At 40.3% G+C, this 20,658-nt stretch overlaps 1 protein-coding gene across 3 annotated transcripts in view; it reads right to left on the bottom strand.

Annotated features, from left to right (window-relative positions):
* The window catches only part of TOX (thymocyte selection associated high mobility group box), a 225,634-nt gene that overhangs the window by 93,264 nt on the left and 111,712 nt on the right, over positions 1-20,658 (bottom strand). For all 3 annotated transcript variants that reach the window (XM_064652387.1, XM_064652376.1, XM_064652397.1), the window contains exon 2: positions 18,225-18,290. In XM_064652387.1, the coding sequence (XP_064508457.1) occupies positions 18,225-18,290 (66 nt within the window). The remainder of the gene's footprint in view (positions 1-18,224; positions 18,291-20,658) is intronic.

Here is a 20,658-nt window from a genome sequence, read left to right as displayed (position 1 = left end):
CGACAACCAAGTATCTTAGCATGAAATAGAGAAGGAAGGCTAGACTGCAAAGACCAAAGTAAAATCTCAAAGAATGAAAACAGAACAGGGAGAGGAAAAGGTTTGACAGTGATATCATAATTATTACATGTGAGGACTTTGATTCTACCCATGCTTTCCAGATGTGTTTCTCACTTCCAGCACAGGAGTTTGCTCTCCCCTTGCCCCTGCTATCTCCTTAATGGGAAACTGGTGTGAGTCTACTGACCTTTGTAATTTGCATTTGCCCCTGCTCTTAGAAGCCATGATGCAGCCATCAGTTGAACATCTCCAAGGGGAAATATAGTAAAAATAGACTCTCACTAAATGGAGAGAGGACTTAAACATGGCAAAGAGAACATGTCACATTTACTCAATAACAACATATAAGCTTTGCAAAACCAAAAAGTATTAAAATGTATACACTAACTATTTGCTAATTACTATTATATAAAATACATGATGAAGAGAAAGGTGTCTAAAGTAAGCTTAAGGTCTAATACCACAATAACAAAGCAGCGAGGAACAGAAATGAAAGAAGGGTTAACATTCACAGTGTTCTCCTGGACCAGCACTATCCCACACATGTGCACTTAGATTTGGTATCTGTAATTCTGGTGAGCTTGGATCCACATAGCCTACAGCAACCAGGAGGGATTCATGATCTATGAAAAGAGGATATTTATGTTCAACAGTGTCTCTTCTACTGTCCCAACAGTCTGATGGCCTCAAAAGAGTTTTCTCTCCCATGATTTTGTAGGTACAAAGAAGTGTTAACATCTGTTTTCTCAATCTCTCGCTGTCCTGGGAGACTTACATTCACCACTAAAAGCAAATATTCCTAAACCAAATATTGGCAGGCTGGGTGTGCCTACACATTAATATGGGAGGCATTTAGCAAATCTGCTTATTTGTACACTCCTTTTGCATGCCACATATGGATAGACCAGGTTTTACTTTTGATTTGTTGTGTTTCAAATGTGTCTTTAATTAGTAATACTTCAAAAATGGTGGAAGCAATTGAACTGCCAGTAGCACATTAGCTTCACTTATTAAAATGGAAGCATAAAATATTAGCAGCATAAAACTCCACAGTCCAAGTTGTGCCATGTGTAAGTATATATGTTATATATATTATAAGGGATAAGCATTTTAAATGGTTGCTCTCTAATTAATTACCAAAAAACCCCCACACCTTGGTTATTGTTTGTGAACCAGTTACAGTGTATTTGATTCCACATCACCTACAATATCACTGTCCACTATACTTAAATAAGTAGTAGGATTTTAATAGCAAAAGCAATAATAACATACCAAACAACATATAACTCAAGTGCTAGTACTTCCTAAGATGTTTCTCTTTTTTATTTTTTTTTTAAGACCTAAACTATTGCACTATTTCAATAAAGCTAGGGAGAATCCGAGCTATATGACAGTGGTATGGACAGATATTTGAAAGAATCTGCAGAGTACCCTGTTCACATTACATTTTTAGCCAATTTGATATTTACATACTTAGTATGTGTGCATGTAAATGATGTGTGCATGTAATGCATACAGACATAACTTCCTCAGGGAAATTCCTTCAACAGTGATTTGCCAGTACTCCAGTTTGTCTTGTCCAGTAGCATGACTCAGATGCTCGTAATGGCTTGGCACCCTGGCATATTAAAAACCAAAATTCCTAAATATATTTGCAGCAACCCAGAAAAAAGGCTGTTGCAATTGTGCCTGGAGGAAACGAGTGAGGAATGGAAATCCTTGTTGCGGGGAGATTTAAACTGCGAGATTTAAACTCCGAGCGCAAGCGACCTGGAGCATGGTGCGACAATTTGCGTGGCAGTAGGCAGGGCGAGCAGGAAGGGCACAGCCACCCTCCCAGTTCTCTCTGGTGGGTTGTGAAGTGGGTGTGTGGCTGTGGGTATTTTTTTTTATTTTTTTTTTTTCTCTGCAACTCAACTTGACCCAGCAATGGTTTCCAAATGAGCAAAAGCCATTGCTGCTGCTCTCAGGGGGACTGTGCTAACCCAGGCAGAACCCCCAGGAAGAGCTCAAGGAAGAAGTGGAGAGGCTAAGAAGCATTAGGGAGAGTGAAAGAGAAATAGGCTGGTGGATTTGTACCATTTTGACCCCAAAAGAAGTCCAGCAGGAGATGGCGAAGCCCTGCCCCTTCTGCCAGCAGGCAGAGGGAGCAAATCAAGTAGATGGGGGAGAATAGAAACAGGTCCCCAATCGAATAGGTAAAGGAATCCCCTCCTGACCCCCATCACCTCCCATGGTTCCCTTAAAGAACAGGTACAAGGCCCTGGACCCAGAGAGTCAGGCAGAGGGCAGTCAAGAAGAGGATCTGTCTGGAGGGTCTCCCGGTTGCACCCTGTCTGCCAGACAGATTGCAACCACAGCTATAAAGAAAAACAGAAGGGTAGTTGTTGTAGGTGACTCCCTTCTGAGGGGAACTGAAGGCCCTATATGTTGACCAGAGCCATTCCACAGCGAAGTCTGCTGCCTTCCTGGGGCCTGGGTGAGCTAATCTGGCCCTCTGATTATTATCACTCTGGTGGTTCAGGCTGGCAGTGATGACATTTATGAAAGAGGTACCAGGCTAATTAAAAAGGACTTCAAGATGCTGGGTCAATTAGCTAATGGGACAGGAGTACAGGCGGTGTTCGCCTCAGTTCCTGCAGTAGCAGGGATGAATGAGGAGAGGAGTAAGAAAACCCATCTTATCAATAGGTGACTAAAGGATTGGTGCCGCCAGCAGAATCTTGGTTTTTCCAACCATGAGGCAAATTCTATGGTACCAAGCCTATTAGAGTCAGATGGGCTTCATTTATCTAGCAAGGGCAAAAGACTCTAGCCCATAAATTGCTGGGGCTGATCAGGAGGGCTTTAAACCAGGTTTGAAGTGGGAAGGGGTTTAAATCAGGCTCTCCAGAGATGAGCCTAAGGGTGGAAAGCCAGAGTTAAAAGTGAAATCAGCAGCCCAGCTGAAGTGCATGTACACCAACGCACACAGTATGGGTAACAAACAAGAGGAGCTGGAAGGCATGGTGCAGTAGAAAAACTATGATGTAGTCACTGTCACGGAAACATGGTGGGATGACTCACATGACTGGAGTGCTGCCATAGATGGCTACAAGCTCTTCAGAAGGGACAGGCAAAGCAAGAGAGGTGGAGGGGTGGCTCTGTATGTTAGAGTCTCTTGACTCTGTAGAACTTGAAGTCAGTAACAATAAGGTTGAGTGCCTGAGGATCAGAATCAAGGGGAAGGCCAACAAGGCTGATATCCTGGTGGGAGTCTCTTAGAGACCACCCAAACAGGATGATGCTGGTGATGAATTATTCTACAAGCAGCTGGTGGATGTCTCAAAATTGCCAGCCCTTGTTCTTGTAGGCGACTTTAACCTGCCAAATGGCTGCTGGAAACTCAACACAGTGGAAAAGAGGCAGTCTGGGAGATTCCTAGAGTGTATAGAAGATAATTTCCTGCTCCAGCTAGTAAATGAGCCTACCAGGGGTGGGGCCCTGTTAGACTTGCTGTTCACAAACAGAGAGGGTCTGGTGGGAGATGTGGTTGTTGGAGGTCGTCTGGGGCACAGTGTCCATGAAATAACAGAGTTTTCAATACTCAGGGATGCAAAAAGGGCCATCTACTTCCGCAGGGTAGATTTCGGCCTACTCAGAAGACTGGTTCAGAGGGTACCTTGGGAAACACCCCTTGAAAAAAAAGGGGTCCAGGAGGGATGGACATGTTTCAAGAAGGAAGTCTTGAACACACGGGAGCAGGCTGTCCCAATGTACTGAAAGGCGAGCCGGTGGGGAAGACAGCCAGCCTGGCTGAACAGAGAGATTTTGAAGGAAATTAGGGGAAAAAAGAGAGTTTACTGACTATGGAAAAAATGGCTGGCTACTCATGAAGAGTTTAGGAATATAGTTAGGTCATGTAGAAAGAAAATTAGAGAGACAAAGGCACACTTTGAACTCAATCTAGCCTCTTCTGGTAGGGATGACAAGAAGTTCCTCTACAAATACATCAATAGTAAAAGGAGGGGCAAGGAAAACCTCCATGGGGTGGACATGGGGTGGGAACATAGTCACCAAAGATGACTATGTACCTTAAGTAACTCATCGAAGGATGAGGTACTTAACACCTTCTTTGCCTCAGTTTTCAACAGTAAGACAGGTTGTCCTCAGGACAACTGGCCTCTGGAGCTGGTAGACAGAGACAGGAAGCCAAATAGCCCCCCTGTAATCCAGGAGGAAACAGTTAGAGACCTGCTGAGCCACTTGGATCCTTATATGTCTGTGGAACCAGATGGGATCCATCCTAGGGTGATGAGGGAGCTGGCGGAAGAGCTCATCAAGCCACTCTCCATCATCTCCAACAGTCCTGGCTCACTGGGGAGGTCCCAGATGATTGGAAGTTGGTAAATGTTGCACCGATCCACAGAAAGGGCTGCAAGAAGGACCCAGGAAACTCCAGGCCTGTCAGCCTGACCTCAGTGTCTGGCAAGGTTATAGAGTAGATCATCCTAAGTGCCATCACACAACAGCTACAGGACGGACAAGGGATCAGACCCAGCCAGCAAGGGTTTAGGAAGGGCAGGTCCTGTCTGACCAACCTGATCTCCTTTTATGATCAGATGACCTGCCTGGTGGATGAGGCGAAGGCTGTGGATGTGGTCTATCTGGACTTCAGCAAAGCCTTTGACACCGTCTCTCACAGCATTCTCCTGAAAAACCTGGCAGCCCATGGCTTGGACAGGAGCACCCTGTGCTGGGTCAGGAACTGGCTGGAGGGTCGGGCCCAGAGAGTGGTGGTGAACAGTGCTGCATCCCACTGGTGGCCAGTCACTAGTGGTGTCCCCAGGGATCAGTGTTGCGCCCAGTTCTGTTTAATATCTTTATTGATGATCTGGATGAGGGCATTGAGTGTACCATTAGCAAATTTGCAGATTACACTAAATTGGGGGAGAGTGTTGATCTGCTGGAAGGCAGGAGGGCTCCGCAGAAGGACCTGGGCAAGCTGGAGAGATGGTCTGATTCCAACAGGATGAGGTTCAACAAGGCCAAGTGCCGGGTCCTGCACTTTGGTCACAACAACCCCATGCAGCGCTACAGGCTGGGCACAGAGTGGCTGGAGAGCAGCCAGGCAGAAAGGGACCTGGGAGTTTGGATCGACAGGAAGCTGAACATGAGCCAGCAGTGTGCCCAGGTGGCCAAGAAGGCCCGTAGCAGGAACAATGTGGCCAGCAGGACCAGGGAAGTGATTCTTCCCCTGTACTCAGCACTGGTGAGGCCACACCTTGAGTACTGTGTCCAGTTCTGGGCCCCTCAGCTCAGGAAGGATGCTGAGGTGCTTGCTGGAGCAGGTCCAGAGAAGAGCAACAAGGCTGGTGAAGGGCCTGAAGCACAAGTCCTACGAGGAGAGGCTGAGGGAGCTGGGGTTGTTTAGCCTGGAGAAGAGGAGGCTCAGGGGAGACCTCAACACTCTCTACAACTACCTGAAAGGAGGTTGTAACCAGGTGGGCGTCAGTCTCTTCTCCCAGGCAACTACCAGTAGGACAAAAGGACATGGTCTCAAGCTCTGCCAAGGGAGGTTTAGGTTGGATATTAGGAAGAAATTTTTTACAGAGAGAGTAATCAGACATTGGAATGGGCTGCCCAGGGAGGCAGTGGATTCACCATCAAAAGCATTAGGGATACAGGGATACTCCCTGTATCCAATTACAATTCATAAGTACAGCTCATACATATTCATAATAAATAGTGGCCTGTAGCTTCGGTTCTGTTATGTTTTTCTTGGTGATGGGGAGCAAGATTAGGGTCTTTCCACCCACTCCAAGGATTTTTCCTTTAGAGTTGGTTTTACTGTCAGCAGAACTTTCTCTTTCAGAAAGACATGGAATAGCTCCTTTTTATTCTACTGGTCACAGAAACATTAGCAAGTTCACCTTTTCACTTTTGAATAAATAGGCGAGAAAAAACCCCGTAGCCGTAGATGCTTTATTTCCTTTTCCACAGAGCTGCTAGGAACATTGCCAATGATTTCACTTTCATCTCATGACTGTGGGAGTGGATGAGGTGTTTCTCAGCTCTTCAGTTTAGGGGAACTTCCTGGACATTTATTATATTCCAGAGAGAAAGCCCTCTGCAAATTAACACCACTAAGCCAACTGCACAGCACTGAACAGACAATGCTTTAATTTTTTTTGTTATAAAGAGTATTTTCATTACTATATTTACTGTAAACAGATTTCAGTGTATTTCAGATGAAAACTACACAGTGGGAATCTCAGAACTCAGCATCCTTAAATTTGAGTTATCTATAGACATAAAGCTATGAAAAAGCTTTATGAATTATGAATGTTTCCAAATCTAAAGGACAATATTCTATGTTTCTGGCTAAATATTAGTGACATTTCTGCTTCAAATTATGGAAACTTCATAAAACAGATGACTGAGATGCCCACTCTGAGATCAAGAGACTTCATTACCTATATGCTACTTTGGCCTTTAATTTTATGAGAAAAGCTTGCCAGAATAAAGCGATACACTTAACCCTGATTCACTGTACAATCCAAGACCAAGATTTTGTTCCTGAACAATGACCTCACTGGTTCTCTTCAATTTACCTTTTATTTCTCTCAGCCTGGCCAAATCCAGCAACAAGCTATAGAAGGGGGAGAAAAACTGGGAGGTGGAGGGCAAGTGTATGTCCAAAGTCAGTTCTTTGGCAACACATAACTCAAATTAAGGCTATGCATCCTGCTGTGCTAATAACACAAACACAAAAAAAATCTACCATTTATTTTTGAGAATACTCATCAGAAAAATAAGGGAAATGCTTTCAGGAAATAAAAATAAAACCCCTTTGCTTAAGTATTCAACAGTGGTGACTGCATATGGGCCAGCAAAACTTAATTATGTTTAAAAATAGTCTTAATAGAACTTTAATCAGAGAAGGGAAACCGAAGCAGATGGCTCAAACAGACTGACCACAAGAGGCAGCAAGCTTTCAAACATCCAGTATAAATCCCTCTGGAAAGAGCAGAACTGTTACTATATGACAGCACAGAAGACAACATACATTAAGTAAGTCTAATTCATATGCTCAACGGTTGCATCAGTCACCATGCATTTACTCAACAGGATCTGGTATTAGCAACAGTTCCTTAAAAATTGGGACTTTGCCTATAGATATTTAATTTAAATGAAATGAATGGTACTGCCAAATATGTAGAGCGTGTCTTAATTTTTCATTTGCACCAAGGCTTCTGCATCTGAACTGTGGAAAGATGCCAGTTTTTAAAAGATAGATGCTTCAGGCTGTCTCCTCTTCTATTATTGAACATATTGTTACATAACTGAAATACTTATGAATCGAGACTAATGTAAAAACAATGAGCTCATTAGAAGTGGAAAAACAGCAATGTACCTTATGCACATTTGAAAGTCGGGATGATATATTTGACAGCAGGTATTTCCAGGAGTTTTAACAGGATCGACCTTAGCTCTAATTTCTAAATGAAGGACCTTCAGAAGCAAGGGATTTTCAGTTACTTTTGTCTCTGCATGAACAAGGCTTGATAGCTTGAGACTATAATGCATTACTGTGGAAACCTTCAGTCTGTTACATAAATCATCTTAACACTCAGCAAGAATTGTCCAACAGTGCCATGGATATGTTGAAGTCAATGATCCTGCAAACGATTTTTTTCTGTTTCTTCATATGGTAGACAACAGCAATAAATCATATTCATTTAAAAACACACAATATACTAATTTATCAAGGAACAGCTATCAAAAATTTATTACAGGGGAAGGTATAACTTTTTTCTATTGTGTTAATCAATTTCTCTAATTTACATTAGTTAAAGGGCAAAGCCCTCAGCAAAACATTAATTTTCCAGTAGCAGATGAATTCTGTTTTCAAGAAAGAGAATATGCCGACAATGATATTACTAATTTAAAAATGATCATAATTTTCAAAGTTAACAGAATTATGTAAAAGTATAGACTTTTTTTTTAATACTTTACTCTTGAGAGTCTTTTCATTAATTACATTAATTTTATGCATATACTATAGCAGTTTGCTGGTAAATGTGTTCTCCATAGAGGTTTTAAATTGAAATACATTTTAAAGACGACAATAAGTAGAAGCATGAATGTTATAAAAGGTTACAAGATCTGGGCTCTGCAAACACCAGTACTGTAACTGAAGCATTTAAACTTTGCTTCAGACAAAGACCCAGCTTGCACTTCTCCTATTTAGAAAATTTAAGTAAATTTAAAAGAGAAGTGCAAGTCTTTTATAGAATTAGTGATCAACTGCCAAAGAAATTTCTTAGGAATACACTGGAGCTTTAGGCACAAATGGGGTATCCTTAGTTCTCCAATATGGAGCCTTTCCCCTCTCACCCTCCCACCCTCCTTAGCATGTCCCCAGTGGGGACCCAAGTGTGGTTGTTGTTTGACCCCCTTGTCACTGTTCTCTCCTGAAGAGAAAGGCACTTGGTCCCTCCACAGTGTGTGGCAGGCCCAAATAGTGCAACCTTCAAAAAGCAGCACTGGGGCTGCTTTAGGAGGACCCCTGCATAAACAGCTGCCACTTGTCCACTGCTTTGGGGATGCTGAAAGGAAGGGGAGACTTGCACTGCAATAGGTTTCTGCATGCTACCTCCTAAAGACGAGCAGAGCAGCTTCACCTCACAGCTACTGCTTCAGGCTGTTTACAGAACAGGAAAAGGAAAGACAGAATATTCACAAGATTCTCTTTGAAACATGGGAGAAAACTACTATGACTATTATTATTATTACTACCACTACTACATTTGAATGAAAGCTAAAATTCTTAAGGTAACTTGGGATCCTATTTGACAGGTTTTGGTCTGTACTATAACACAGGCAGTATGGTATAATCTTGAACTTAGCACTACAAAACATACTTCCATAAATTAGTTACTACATTTGCTAAATATTCTTTTTCAACTAGAGATAAAAAGCATATTAAAAATAAAAAACCTTTTAGAGACCCTCTCTGCAAAACATATCTAAATTATGCTCAGTACAAAGCACTGGGTAATAAAACTAGCAATATACATATTTAAAAGCAGAATTTAACAGAAAAAAAGGAGTCACATCTTCACAAATCCTGTTGCTTGAAAATATAGATGATACACCACATTTAACCTGTCAGAAGCCTCATTAGCATCATAGACTCTAAACCAGCAATCAAGACAGTGTACTCTTCACATGTTTACATTTTTAAATGCTCTTAAAATAGCAGTAGTATAGATTTACATTTAAGTATATCTGTTTAGGGGGCAAATAATCTGCCTAAATTTCCAGATCTCTTCTCAGAAAGACACCAAAAGATGAAATAATGTTGTTCCTGGGGCACAGAATGATGAAGGATAAAGAATCCTTTTATTTTCTGTTGTGTTTTTTTTCCCCTTTCCTTCTCTTTTCTTAGAAAAGCTTAGCAACAATGGATTGCTTCTCAGTATTCAAAAGGACAGTGGGCCCTACTTGTGTTATACCCCTCCCAAATGACTGATGAAATTTCCAGAAAAATTTCAGATTTAGTATAAAATGTCACCACTTGACAAAAAGGAAGACCGAAACAGAGGCATGGTTACTCTTTGCAATTCTGCTGTAACTTTTGTTTAGTCTCATGGCAATCATAGGAAAACCTGAAAGCTGAGGAATATCAAAGCTCCCAATTCCTACAAGTGGTCCCACTGACTTCGGCACCTAGATTTTGGACCCAGGACCTTACAGTAAAAAGGCCAAGGAATGCTCAGTATATGAAGGAGTCCAGATTATTCAAACAAGTAAAACTGGCAGGATCTGGCCCTCTATTAATAAAGTGTCATGTAAGCAGTAAGACTGCTGAGACCTCAGTAATAAGCTCAATCGTACTGATGTTGTACCAACTATCAGTAGTGTAGCACCTATTAAGACATTTTTATAAACTGCAAGAAATATGCGAGCTATTACAAGATATAATTCTGAAAAACAGACTTCTATGTAAGAAGCCAATTTAAGAGGAAAACAACATAAACAATAGTAACTTGTGTGCTGAAGTGAAGCATCTTTTTAATTTTGAGTAATGAAGATGTCAAGCCAAATGCTAGAGTAGTTTAACTTAATTAGGTGGCCTATTTTTCCAGGCAGCCTTTCATTTCCCATTGAAAACTCAGCTTGTATGCAAGGCAACAAGAGCAATTTTGTCTGTAATGAATACCTCTGGGACTCCACGGAGTGATCATTTGAATGTTACATTGAAGACTGGTTTGAGTAACTAGTCTGGGCTTGTTGAGATGCCAGATTTCGTAAAACTAACTAGATTAATCAAAGACTGGCATCTTATCGGTTTATTCCATCAGAGGTCAACAGGTCAAACTGACTCTACTGCAGCAGCCTTTGCCAAAAGGGACAGTATAATAGTAATTGGTCTAATTTGTAGTTCAAATTCACGTAATTCTTCCAGACATTTTATGGACCAAAAAAGGTTCATTTTATGTGAAGCTCAGTTGAAAAATACTGCCTTTAACATTTCCCATGGTTACATCCCATAATTCATCCACATTGCTGACCTGTAGAGTTTCCTGGAAAGGAAACTACATAACTAAAATATATGATGTCTGTAATCTGTTTTCACATGCTAAAAAAGTTGTACATGAAGGAGTAGAGGGAAACATTTTGAAGGATATTTTACACTGGCTGCTCATTAAACAGAAAGTTCTCTCATGTCATGCACAGCAAAAAGCAGTGCCTTTTCTCTTGTGATATATGAAAAAATACCTCTGGCTTTTGGACAGAGAATTCATCGTTTGATGATTGATTTTCTGTTTACCTTTTTCATGGTAAAATAATAGCTTTTGTTACTTTTACTTTATTGATTTATTGTGGGCCTATCACTGAAGTTGCTATCATCCTGATCCCACTGCTAAGACAAGATGCAGTGTTTACATTGTTTCCCTCCCATCTTCAACTCCTAAGAAAAATACTTTTAATTGATGCACAGAATCACTGTGTATACAAAAGGGCCAAGTTCACAATTTTAGCATTACTCTAGCAGTATCTGACATTTACTTCCAAAGCCCCAAACTTCTGGAGCAAGGCAATTACTCTCCAGACCTGCTTTCATTAAAAAGTTTTCAGCCCACATGGCTGTAAAGAAAATAGAAGTGCAAGGTTTCACAGCCAGAAGACAAACAGAACGCTGAAAAATTTGTTATACTTGCTGAGGTTTCTGATATGATCTCAATTTTACAGATCCATGCTAATGGTTTTTGAAGGCTGGAGAGGGACACTTTGTTTATACAACTGTAATTGTGGGTATGTTTACTTAGGATCCTTAGGGAACAGATTTTGCCCTCTTTAGTGTTTTTATTGCATGTGCTATAGAATAGGCATTAACTGAAAGAAGCATTAAGTTAAGGCATGTTTAAGTAACTCATTTTTCAGAGATAAGTAGGTCACATACATTTCTTCTGATCAGAGTAGAAGTTCAACATCTACTGAACATAAATGACTAATATGAATTTGAGTAAAAGAGGGTAAAGGTATTTCACCTGAGTTATGTCTTTCATGTGAAATTTGAAAAAGCTCTTAAATTCTGGTCAACAGGCTCTAATTTTGACTTAATTTTTATAAATGTTATTTGACTACAAAAAATTTAAAATATCCTTAAATACATACACAGTACATGCTCATAGATTTTGCATTAAAGCTAAAGACATTCATACATACTTATATAACACATCTCTGTGGAGAAGGACCCAGGGACACTGGTGGGTGACAGGTTGGACATGAGCCAGCAATGTGCACTTGCAGCCCAGAAAGGCAACTGTGTTCTGGACTGCATCACAAGCAACGTGGCCAGCAGGTCAAAGGAGATGATTCTGTCCCTCTACTCTGTTCTGGTGAAACCCCACCTGGAGTGCTCTGTCCAGGTCTGAGGTCCTCAGCACAGGAAAGTCATGGACTTCTTGGACTGGGTCCAAAGAAGGGCCACAAAAATGATTCAAGGGCTGGAGCATGATGAAAGGCTGAGAGAGTTGGGATTGTTCAGCCAGGAGAAGAAAAGACTCCAAGGAGACCTTATAGCAGACTTTCCACATATAATGGGGCTTATAAGAAGATGGAGAAAGACTTTTTATTGAGGCCTGTAGTGTCAGGACAAGGGGGAAGAGTTTTAAACTGAGAGAGAACAGATTTAGATTGGATACAGGAATAAATTCTTTACTGTGAGGGTGGTGAGATACAGTAAGAGATCGTGCAGAGAACTTGTGTGTGCCCCATCACTAGAAGTTTTCAAAGTCAGGCTGGATGAGTCTTTGAGCAACCTGATTCAGTGAAAGATGTAACTGCTTATGGCAGGGAACTGGACTAGATGATCTACAAAGATGCCTTCCAATTCAAAACATTCTACAGTTCTAAAGATGTATATCTATAAATATATACATAGCCTTGCTAATGCAACTGTTGATGTATTTTTATCAGGGACTCAGTTCTTTCCAGACTCCGTGCCTGATATTAAGACACATTAAGACTATGTTTTAGACAAAAGGGAAAGGTTGGGTGAAATTACCTCCAGCTTTAACCCGTCATTCATGATCTGAAAGGCCTGCCTGGTGTTTTTCTTTCCATGAGGGCGTTTTACTACAGACAGCCTCAGAGAAATGGAGGAGCAAGAAGCAGACTCCCTTCCGTTGATTATTTTTGAAATTAAAAGATGGTGGATCAGGAAGAAGGAGGTGGAATATGGTCTAAAACAGTTCTGAACTGCAACCAGTCAGCAGACTGACCACGTGGCATTGCCTTCTCAATGTGGAGCAGCCACTCAACTAATGAGCAAATGCTTTCTGATTTTTGGGCAGGATTGCATTGGACTTCACAGTAGTGTGTACCCATGGGACTACATCGAAACGCAGTGATTCTCCATCTAAGAATGTTGCTTTTTCTCAATCCTTTCCTAGGCAGCCAACTCCTGCCCTGATCTGCTGACAAGGGCTCTAAAGGGGGGATAAGAATGAAGAGCTGTATCCTCTGGCAGGAACAGGATACAGTACCCTGAAATTCTAGCCTACCTACAGGGAAGGACCAATACAGAGCAAGAGAGGGCAGCTATTACATGGCATTTATCCATCCCTACTTCCCATGAGTAATAGTTATGCCATAAATAATCTAAGAAATTACAGTATAAACATGTAAAAAAGAAGTCAGGGATATATCTAGGACCATGTCAATACGGAAACAAAAGGCAAGGAAAGCCTTTACTTTCCTATTAACATGAAAAATCTCCATTTTGAATGTCCTTCAATCCTATTTCACTCTTGAGCTGTACCGGACAAAACAGTTTTGATAACCATGATGCTCACTGTACCAAAGAGCATGCATACATATCTTATATGGATCTTCCTGGCATAGCTCTGGGAAGCAGGAAAATACCACCTCTGAGCAAACAGTATTCCTTCTTCTGCCTCGGATATCTCTTTTTTTCCAACGGGGACAATGGAGGTACTAGCATAAACCACCAGCTCCAGGCTTCTTTTTTTCCCTTTCCTTTGGACTGTGCAGGGAATTTGGCAGCTGGATTCATTAGCCTTAAGGTATATCAGGCCTCAGGAAGGCTACAAAAGTGCCAAAGTTTTGTGCAACAGAGTCCTGAAATTACATTCCTCATTGTGACTAGGAAAAAATGTAAAATAAACAATATAATTTTATACTGTGCTGTGCATGGCCCACAAATTACAAGAGGAGGAATTACATAAAGAACAATTCATCTCTGAGATTCCAATTATAGGTGTGGGGCGAAAACAATATATTGGTGGGAATCTGAAATGCAGAGCAGTAGGCATAGTTTTATTTTAGAATGATAAATATTTTCAGATCCAAGCGCAATTAGTAGTGAAAATGCCATCTAGTTTTACTGTGTATGTTTGTTAATATGGCTGGTATAACTCATTTAGGAGATGCCTGCAGTGCAGAGTCCGGTACTACATATATCACAACCAAAAACACAGTACTTACACATATATATAAAATGTACATAGAGACAACATTGCCAAACAGCCTTTTGGGACAGTTTAAAAGAATATCATTAATTTTTACTGTATACTTACACTTCTGGCTCAGTTCCAGCACTGGCTTTCTGTAAAAATCATTTCAAGTATAGAATTATGCTATTTGCTTGCAGCAACATCACAGGAACAGTAGTGAGCCATATGTTGCTACTTAGCAACTTGGTCTGTAAGTCCCAAAGCATGTACTGATTTGAAAATTGAACAGAAATGATAATTATTGTTGAGGGATGCTGTGAGGCAACTTGTCTTGGATTATCAAACTATGCAGATGTTTGATGTTATATAGCAAAAGGAACAAAACTATATTTTTCCTGTCCAATGGCTGAGCTTTTATTTATGTTAGCCCAAAGGGGATAAATTGATTAAAACCCATAAAATAATATATGGTGATGTTTTTCTGGATGTGAACACTTTCCAGTAAACAGAAAGAACTGAAGTGCATGTCAGTGTATATCAGGACCCCAGAAACCCTGTCTCTATAGTCACATAATCCTGAAGACAGCCTAGTGGAAACCTCTTGGTCTTTGGTGTTGCATACCATGACTCAGTCTGCCAATCTACCTCCCAAGTAAGCTGTGTCAGACTCTGAAATTAGAAAATGATGCTCATGTCTGATTCAGTTAGCATGATCAGAGCTTGAATAAAAGTTTCTGATAGGACTGTGCATCTCCTAACATGTGGGATTCATATTTTAGTTAACAGATGTGTGTCTGTCAAGGAAAGCAGAGAAATTAATTCACTCCTCATTCTGACAGGATTCAAACCCTCATCTCTGATCTTGCGAGGGAACAGACAAGTTATTGAGGGTGGGAAGGATCCTGCACTTCTCTTGCTGAGGTCATGCAACAGCAAGGCTCATGGGAACAGGTGCAAAATAGAGGACAAAACTATGAATGAGGTAACTAGGCTGTCATCTGAGAGAGAACATTTTCTCTTTTTTTTTTTTTTTTTTACAGCATTATGTGTTTTACATCCACTAACAGTGAAAGGAAAATTAACAAACAGTCCTGACAACTGGGGTCAGAAAATACAGTTGCATTCTTTCCTCTTCCTTTCCCTCCCCTATAAGCAACTCAATCTTTCATGCTTTGTTTTCAGAGCAAGGAATATAATTTTTTTCCAGTTTTAACAAACAGATTAGATGTTGAAATGGTAGTCAATTTACCAATTTTGGCTGACCAACAAATGTTTCTGCCCAAGATAGGAAGAGCACCCCATTATAAGCGACCTCACCGATACTGTCAATGGAGAGTTGTTTTGTTCCTTTGAGGAATGACTAGCAGATGTCTGTGTCAGGAACAGGTTTGGTTAGGCTTTTCTCACAGTCACAGGTTCTTGATGAAACAAGGGAGAGGCAGGTTTCCAATACATCCCAACTTCCTGCTCCTAGTGTGGTTTGTCTTTTTTTTTGTCTTTTTTTTTTTTTTAATACTATTATTAATATGGGCTTTCACAAATGTTCCAGCCACACAGAACTGGAACACCTCTTCTATGAAGACAGGCTGAGAATGCTGGGGTGGTTCAGCTTCAAAAAGGCTCTAGGGAAACATTAGAGTAGCCTCCTGGTACCTAAAGGGAGTCAATAGGAAAACCGGAGAAGGACTTCTTACAAGGGCATGTAGTGATAGGACAAAGAGAAATGGCCTTTAGCTGAAGGAGGGTAGGCTTAGATTAGACATTTGGAAGAAGTTCTTTGCCATAAGGGTGGTGAAGCACTGACACCTGTTGTCCAGAGAGGCTGTGGACTCCCTATCCCCGAAAGTGTTCAAGGCCAGGCTGAATGGGGCTCCGAGCAACCTGCTCTAATGGAAGGTTCCCTGCCCATGGCAGGGGTGTTGGAACTAGATTATCTTTAAGGTTCATTCCAATCCAAACCATTGTATGATTCGATATATTCACTCAAAACCACTGCAACAGTGCAAGCACCAGGAGAAAATCCCAGCAAGGGAAAGGAGGTTGCGACAGCCCAAGGCTGACGGCTTCTCTCAAATGGGCACAGGAGGCTGGTTGAAGAGTGTCAGTCACTTGGTAATAACATAAAACACTGTGCCTGGCAATTGAGCTGCCTCTTGTCAGATGGATCCCCCAGCAAAGGACAGACAGTTTCAACACCTGCCTCTGGGTTTTGAACTCTACCTGGGAGCCAGACACTCAAGAGCTCAACTTTGCCATAGTGAGATTTTAAGTCTGTAAGCCCTTTCTTGGTTCCAGACCTTACTAAGTATTCAGGGTTTTCTGACGTCTTTGAATTTGGAAATGTCACATTTGATAGTTTTGGTTTTTTTTCTTGAAGACAAAGTCATTTGCATTTAAAATATCTAGGCCTGGATCTTTAAAGGTACTTTAAGCACCTTACTTCCACTGAAATCAGCGAGTGTTAGATGTATAAATATCTCGGAGGATCTGGGCCTTGTTAGCACGTGTAGAAACCACATAAAAGATTAAAACTTATACTCTTAATTTTTCAATATGCCATTTAAATTATTTAAACTACATGCATACACAGTACAAAAATATCAACAGAAGAAAAATAATTCTGATGTATAATGTGGATTTGCAATCCTTTATTCAAAACTATTTAAAACAGACATAATGATTCTCTGAAAGGTAGCAGCTGCCTTATAACAGCAATCATTCACAGAGTTTGTATTTCTACTGTTTCAAACAAATTCAATTAGCCCTTGCACTTCCAAACCCTTAAGGCATAAATGAGATGATACTAGGCTGCTTTAATCTAATAATAATACTAAAACTTGTCAGTACAGTTTTTGGATTAATGGTTAGAGAAAAATTAATAATACAATTTTTCATTTTTTAATCAAACAGTTCTAGTCTAAACTACCTCTGGATCTTGGAGGGTTCTTAGCTGTAAGTTCAATCATGCACAATTCCTAAATGCAAAGTACTATTGGCCTCTAAAGGTATTTAAAGTAACTTCAACAGAAGCCTGGGAAGCAACATGGTGAAATATTTTTAAGATGGTCTTTTTGACTGAACCATGTACTCATCTCACACAATCTCCTGCTTCCCTGCCCCCAAATGAACCAGTGTACGTGAAGAACCCTACTTCATGGAGACACTTAGTTTTGAATGTACTATCACTTTCCAAAGCTCTGATTTCTAAATTACATACAGCTTATCTAAACACATTTACTATGCATGCAAACTTATTTCCCACCTAATGAGAGCTCTTCACATAATCCTTCTGGTTCTGTTAGAAAGACTAGCCACTGCTGGGCCTGAAATATTGTATGATCTAGACCACAATTCTGATTATTCATGGCAATTGCTCACACAGTCTAACTGACCTGCAGCACTATCCCTGCCACTTACTAGCATAAAATTCCACTGACTGAAACACATGAAGTAAATAAAAATTTCTCCCCTACATATAGACACAGCAACAGGTAGACAACCCAAAACTTTCAAAACTATTTTTGCTTTTCAATAAGTAATTAAAATCTTTCATTTTAGAAACCCATAGTATCTTAGGATTCAAAGGGAAAGGTGGAAGATTTTTTATTATGCACCTAATAACAAAATTTAGTGTGCTTCATTTCCCAAAGGAAAAGGACTCAAAAATACTTGTAAAAAATCCACATCACATTAAACTCCTGGGCTGCAAGCTACAGAAAATTAAGTCATTGCCTTAACCTCACTGCTAATTCTGTAATATTAGCAACATTCCTCAGCCATAGGATTACTGTTAAAAATGCAATTGTGCAATTGCCCTACAAGTGATAATTAAGGCTATTTGTGACATGTGTGGCTTATAATGATTAACTTGTCTGCAGTCAGATAAACAAATAACCTGCACCTGTAAAGACTTTATTTCCTGAAGGTAAAACAACTGTTTAGGAAAGATCATGCTGGCAAAACAGCTGCTTGCATTCTGGAGAGGAAACAAGGTAGTATCTTTCAATAAACACCAACTCTGGTGTTTTATCAGCTCTATCTCATTAACTGGAAACAAGGCTTAAATGCTTTGTTTATAAATTATGATTATTCCTGATTGCAGCAGTTACTGATAGTGCCACTCATTTGCAATGCAACTCTTTGAATTTGTTTAATTACAATCTGAAACAAGGCAGAGAAGATTAATTAACCCACCTGGCTGGCTGGCACATAGTCCTGGCTCGGCTCTGTCATACTCATATACATGTTTTCACCGTCAAACTGCAAAGGAAATAATAGTAAACATTCAGCAAACTTGATTTTTCAGCATTGACTGAAAAAAACAGTTGCCATAAAGTAATATTACAGCCTGGTTTTAGAGACTTGTAATTGTGTGTGTGCATCTTGTCTTTGATGTTCCTGTTGTCATCCTTATTGACCCTGGATGTCAGTGATTTGGAGTAATTAGCGCTCTAGTAATTACAGCTAGCAAGCAAGAAATGAATGGTTTCCTTTCATCTGCAATCTGTTTTAAAACAAAATGGCTCATTTTGTGCTCCATGTATACATATTGCTGTTGGTTGCAATGAAGTACAAAGTGAATTGCAGAGTTACTGAGAAAAGGAAGATGAGAATAGAATCTGCACTAAAATGCATCTTAATGGATTCCAACTTTAGCTTCAGAGCAAAACAAGAGTTGAAATTTCAAAACAAATTAAACCCCCTCCTATTGAAACGTTCCCGTATCGGAAAGTAGGAAATACATTTCCAGACAGCTTTCAGGCATACGAATGTATGAAACAGTATACCTCCTGTCCGTATGGTGTAAGAGGATAGTTTGCTTGATGTGTGAATAAAGTAAACATTCATAATCAGAACTGCAAAAATGACCTTCTGTAAATGATAAACACCATTCCCGGAAATATATACAAAAGCTTCTTTCCTTTTTTTTTTTTTCCCCTCAGTTCTTTTTCTCTCCTCAGCTGTAGTTAAGAAATAACGGAAATGTGATAGAAAGAAGTTGATTAAAATCTGAAGGTCTAGATCAAGAAAGCCTCATCCTATACCAACACAAAGAAGTATAAAACTACTGATTTCTTACATAATCTGGAAAATGTCCCTGCAGAACTCTCGTTATGCCCTCCCAAGTGGCACTGCCAACAGGGCAACTATAGTCCCAGTTCTGCTCAGACCTTTCAAGTAGAAATGAACAACAGCAGGAATCCCCATCCCCAGTCATCAACCACAGATTTCCAGCTGTGACGAGGTTTGTTTGAAATAACTTTCACCTGACCCCTTGTGTGAATGCTTAGAGTGACGTATTTTGGACATGAGCCATTGTTTTTGATGACATGGCAGCTTTTTTTAAGAAGTCTCTACTACTGAGCTTGCTCTGCTCCCACAGAAGGTGTCCCATGGACACTTCTCGATCACTGCTGAGCTTCTGGGGATATTCTACCTGCCAGGTGAAGTATGTTCAACTAGCCCAAGGTGGCAAAGTTAAACTGTGGCTTTGGCAGATAGCTCTACCAATTTTTGCTGAGTTGGCTGAAAAGATTTCAGCTTCCAGCTGTTCATCCTCTTTCTCTGCCAGAGGCTATAAGGCTCGTAAGAGCAGCAGTAAAATGAACAAGTGCCAGCTCCTGGCACAGCAGTTGATGGTCTGCCTTTCCTGGCCAGAGCTATTTAATAGATAGTCACAGCCTATCTGTCAGAAGTCCTAGTTTCATGGGAGGGAAAGGATTATCCCATGGACTCAGATCTGCCATAAGGAATAGAGTATTTCCAAATTTTGATGGAATAAAGATAGTTGGATTAGATCATAAAACAGGGTTTGATGCTTGTTCCTTTATTGTTTCTTGTTGACATGTACCCTTTCTTTTAGCTTACTCATTCAACAATGTTCTTATTTATAAGCATTAAAAGTAGAATTTTGGAGAAAATTTTTTAGTGTCTGGATTGTTTGCACACTGGAAACAATGCATTGTTTCTTCTACTCAGATGGACAGGTGAAATTCTGAAGAGAGACTTCACAGCATTTGGTTGCAAGTGCTCCAGTGCAAGGCCTACAGGAGTTCAACTCATTCAGCTTGTCAGACGAAAGGCTGAAGATGCCTTGATCACTGTGATTGGTACTTACACCCTGAAAAGATGTCTGATAGCAAGATGTCAGCCTTCCTGACAGTGGTATAATGAGATCTAGTATTGAGAAATGGGAGTTACAGAAATTCAGCCCTGAAATAAGATACAAGTTCCTACTTTAGGAGGTAATTAAGCACCATGTCAACAGCAAACTCATCATTTGTCAGACATTTTAGAATGAAGTTTGATATCTTTTTTGGAACGTATGCAATCCGTTTATCATATTTATAAGAAATACCAGGGACAGGATAGTTAAACCGGTTGGTTCTGGTAGTTCTGTCTGCCCTAGAAACCATGATTCCTTAAGTCTCCTCTTTTGAATTTCCCTCATTATCTTCAATACATTTGTTGTGCTCTGTTGCAAACTTTGCTATAATTCAAATTCTGTGTTGTGTATGTTTAGTTGCAATGAACATGAAGAAATTTTTCTTTTTTTGTGTACTAGCTAGATACAGTCAAGGATCATTTGAATTTATTTTGCCTTCCATAATGCTTGACCCTGTGACTT

Source organism: Pseudopipra pipra, chromosome 1, assembly GCF_036250125.1.
Source record: "Pseudopipra pipra isolate bDixPip1 chromosome 1, bDixPip1.hap1, whole genome shotgun sequence".
Classification (NCBI taxonomy): domain Eukaryota; kingdom Metazoa; phylum Chordata; class Aves; order Passeriformes; family Pipridae; genus Pseudopipra; species Pseudopipra pipra.
This window is presented reverse-complemented; position numbering and strand designations above follow the sequence as displayed.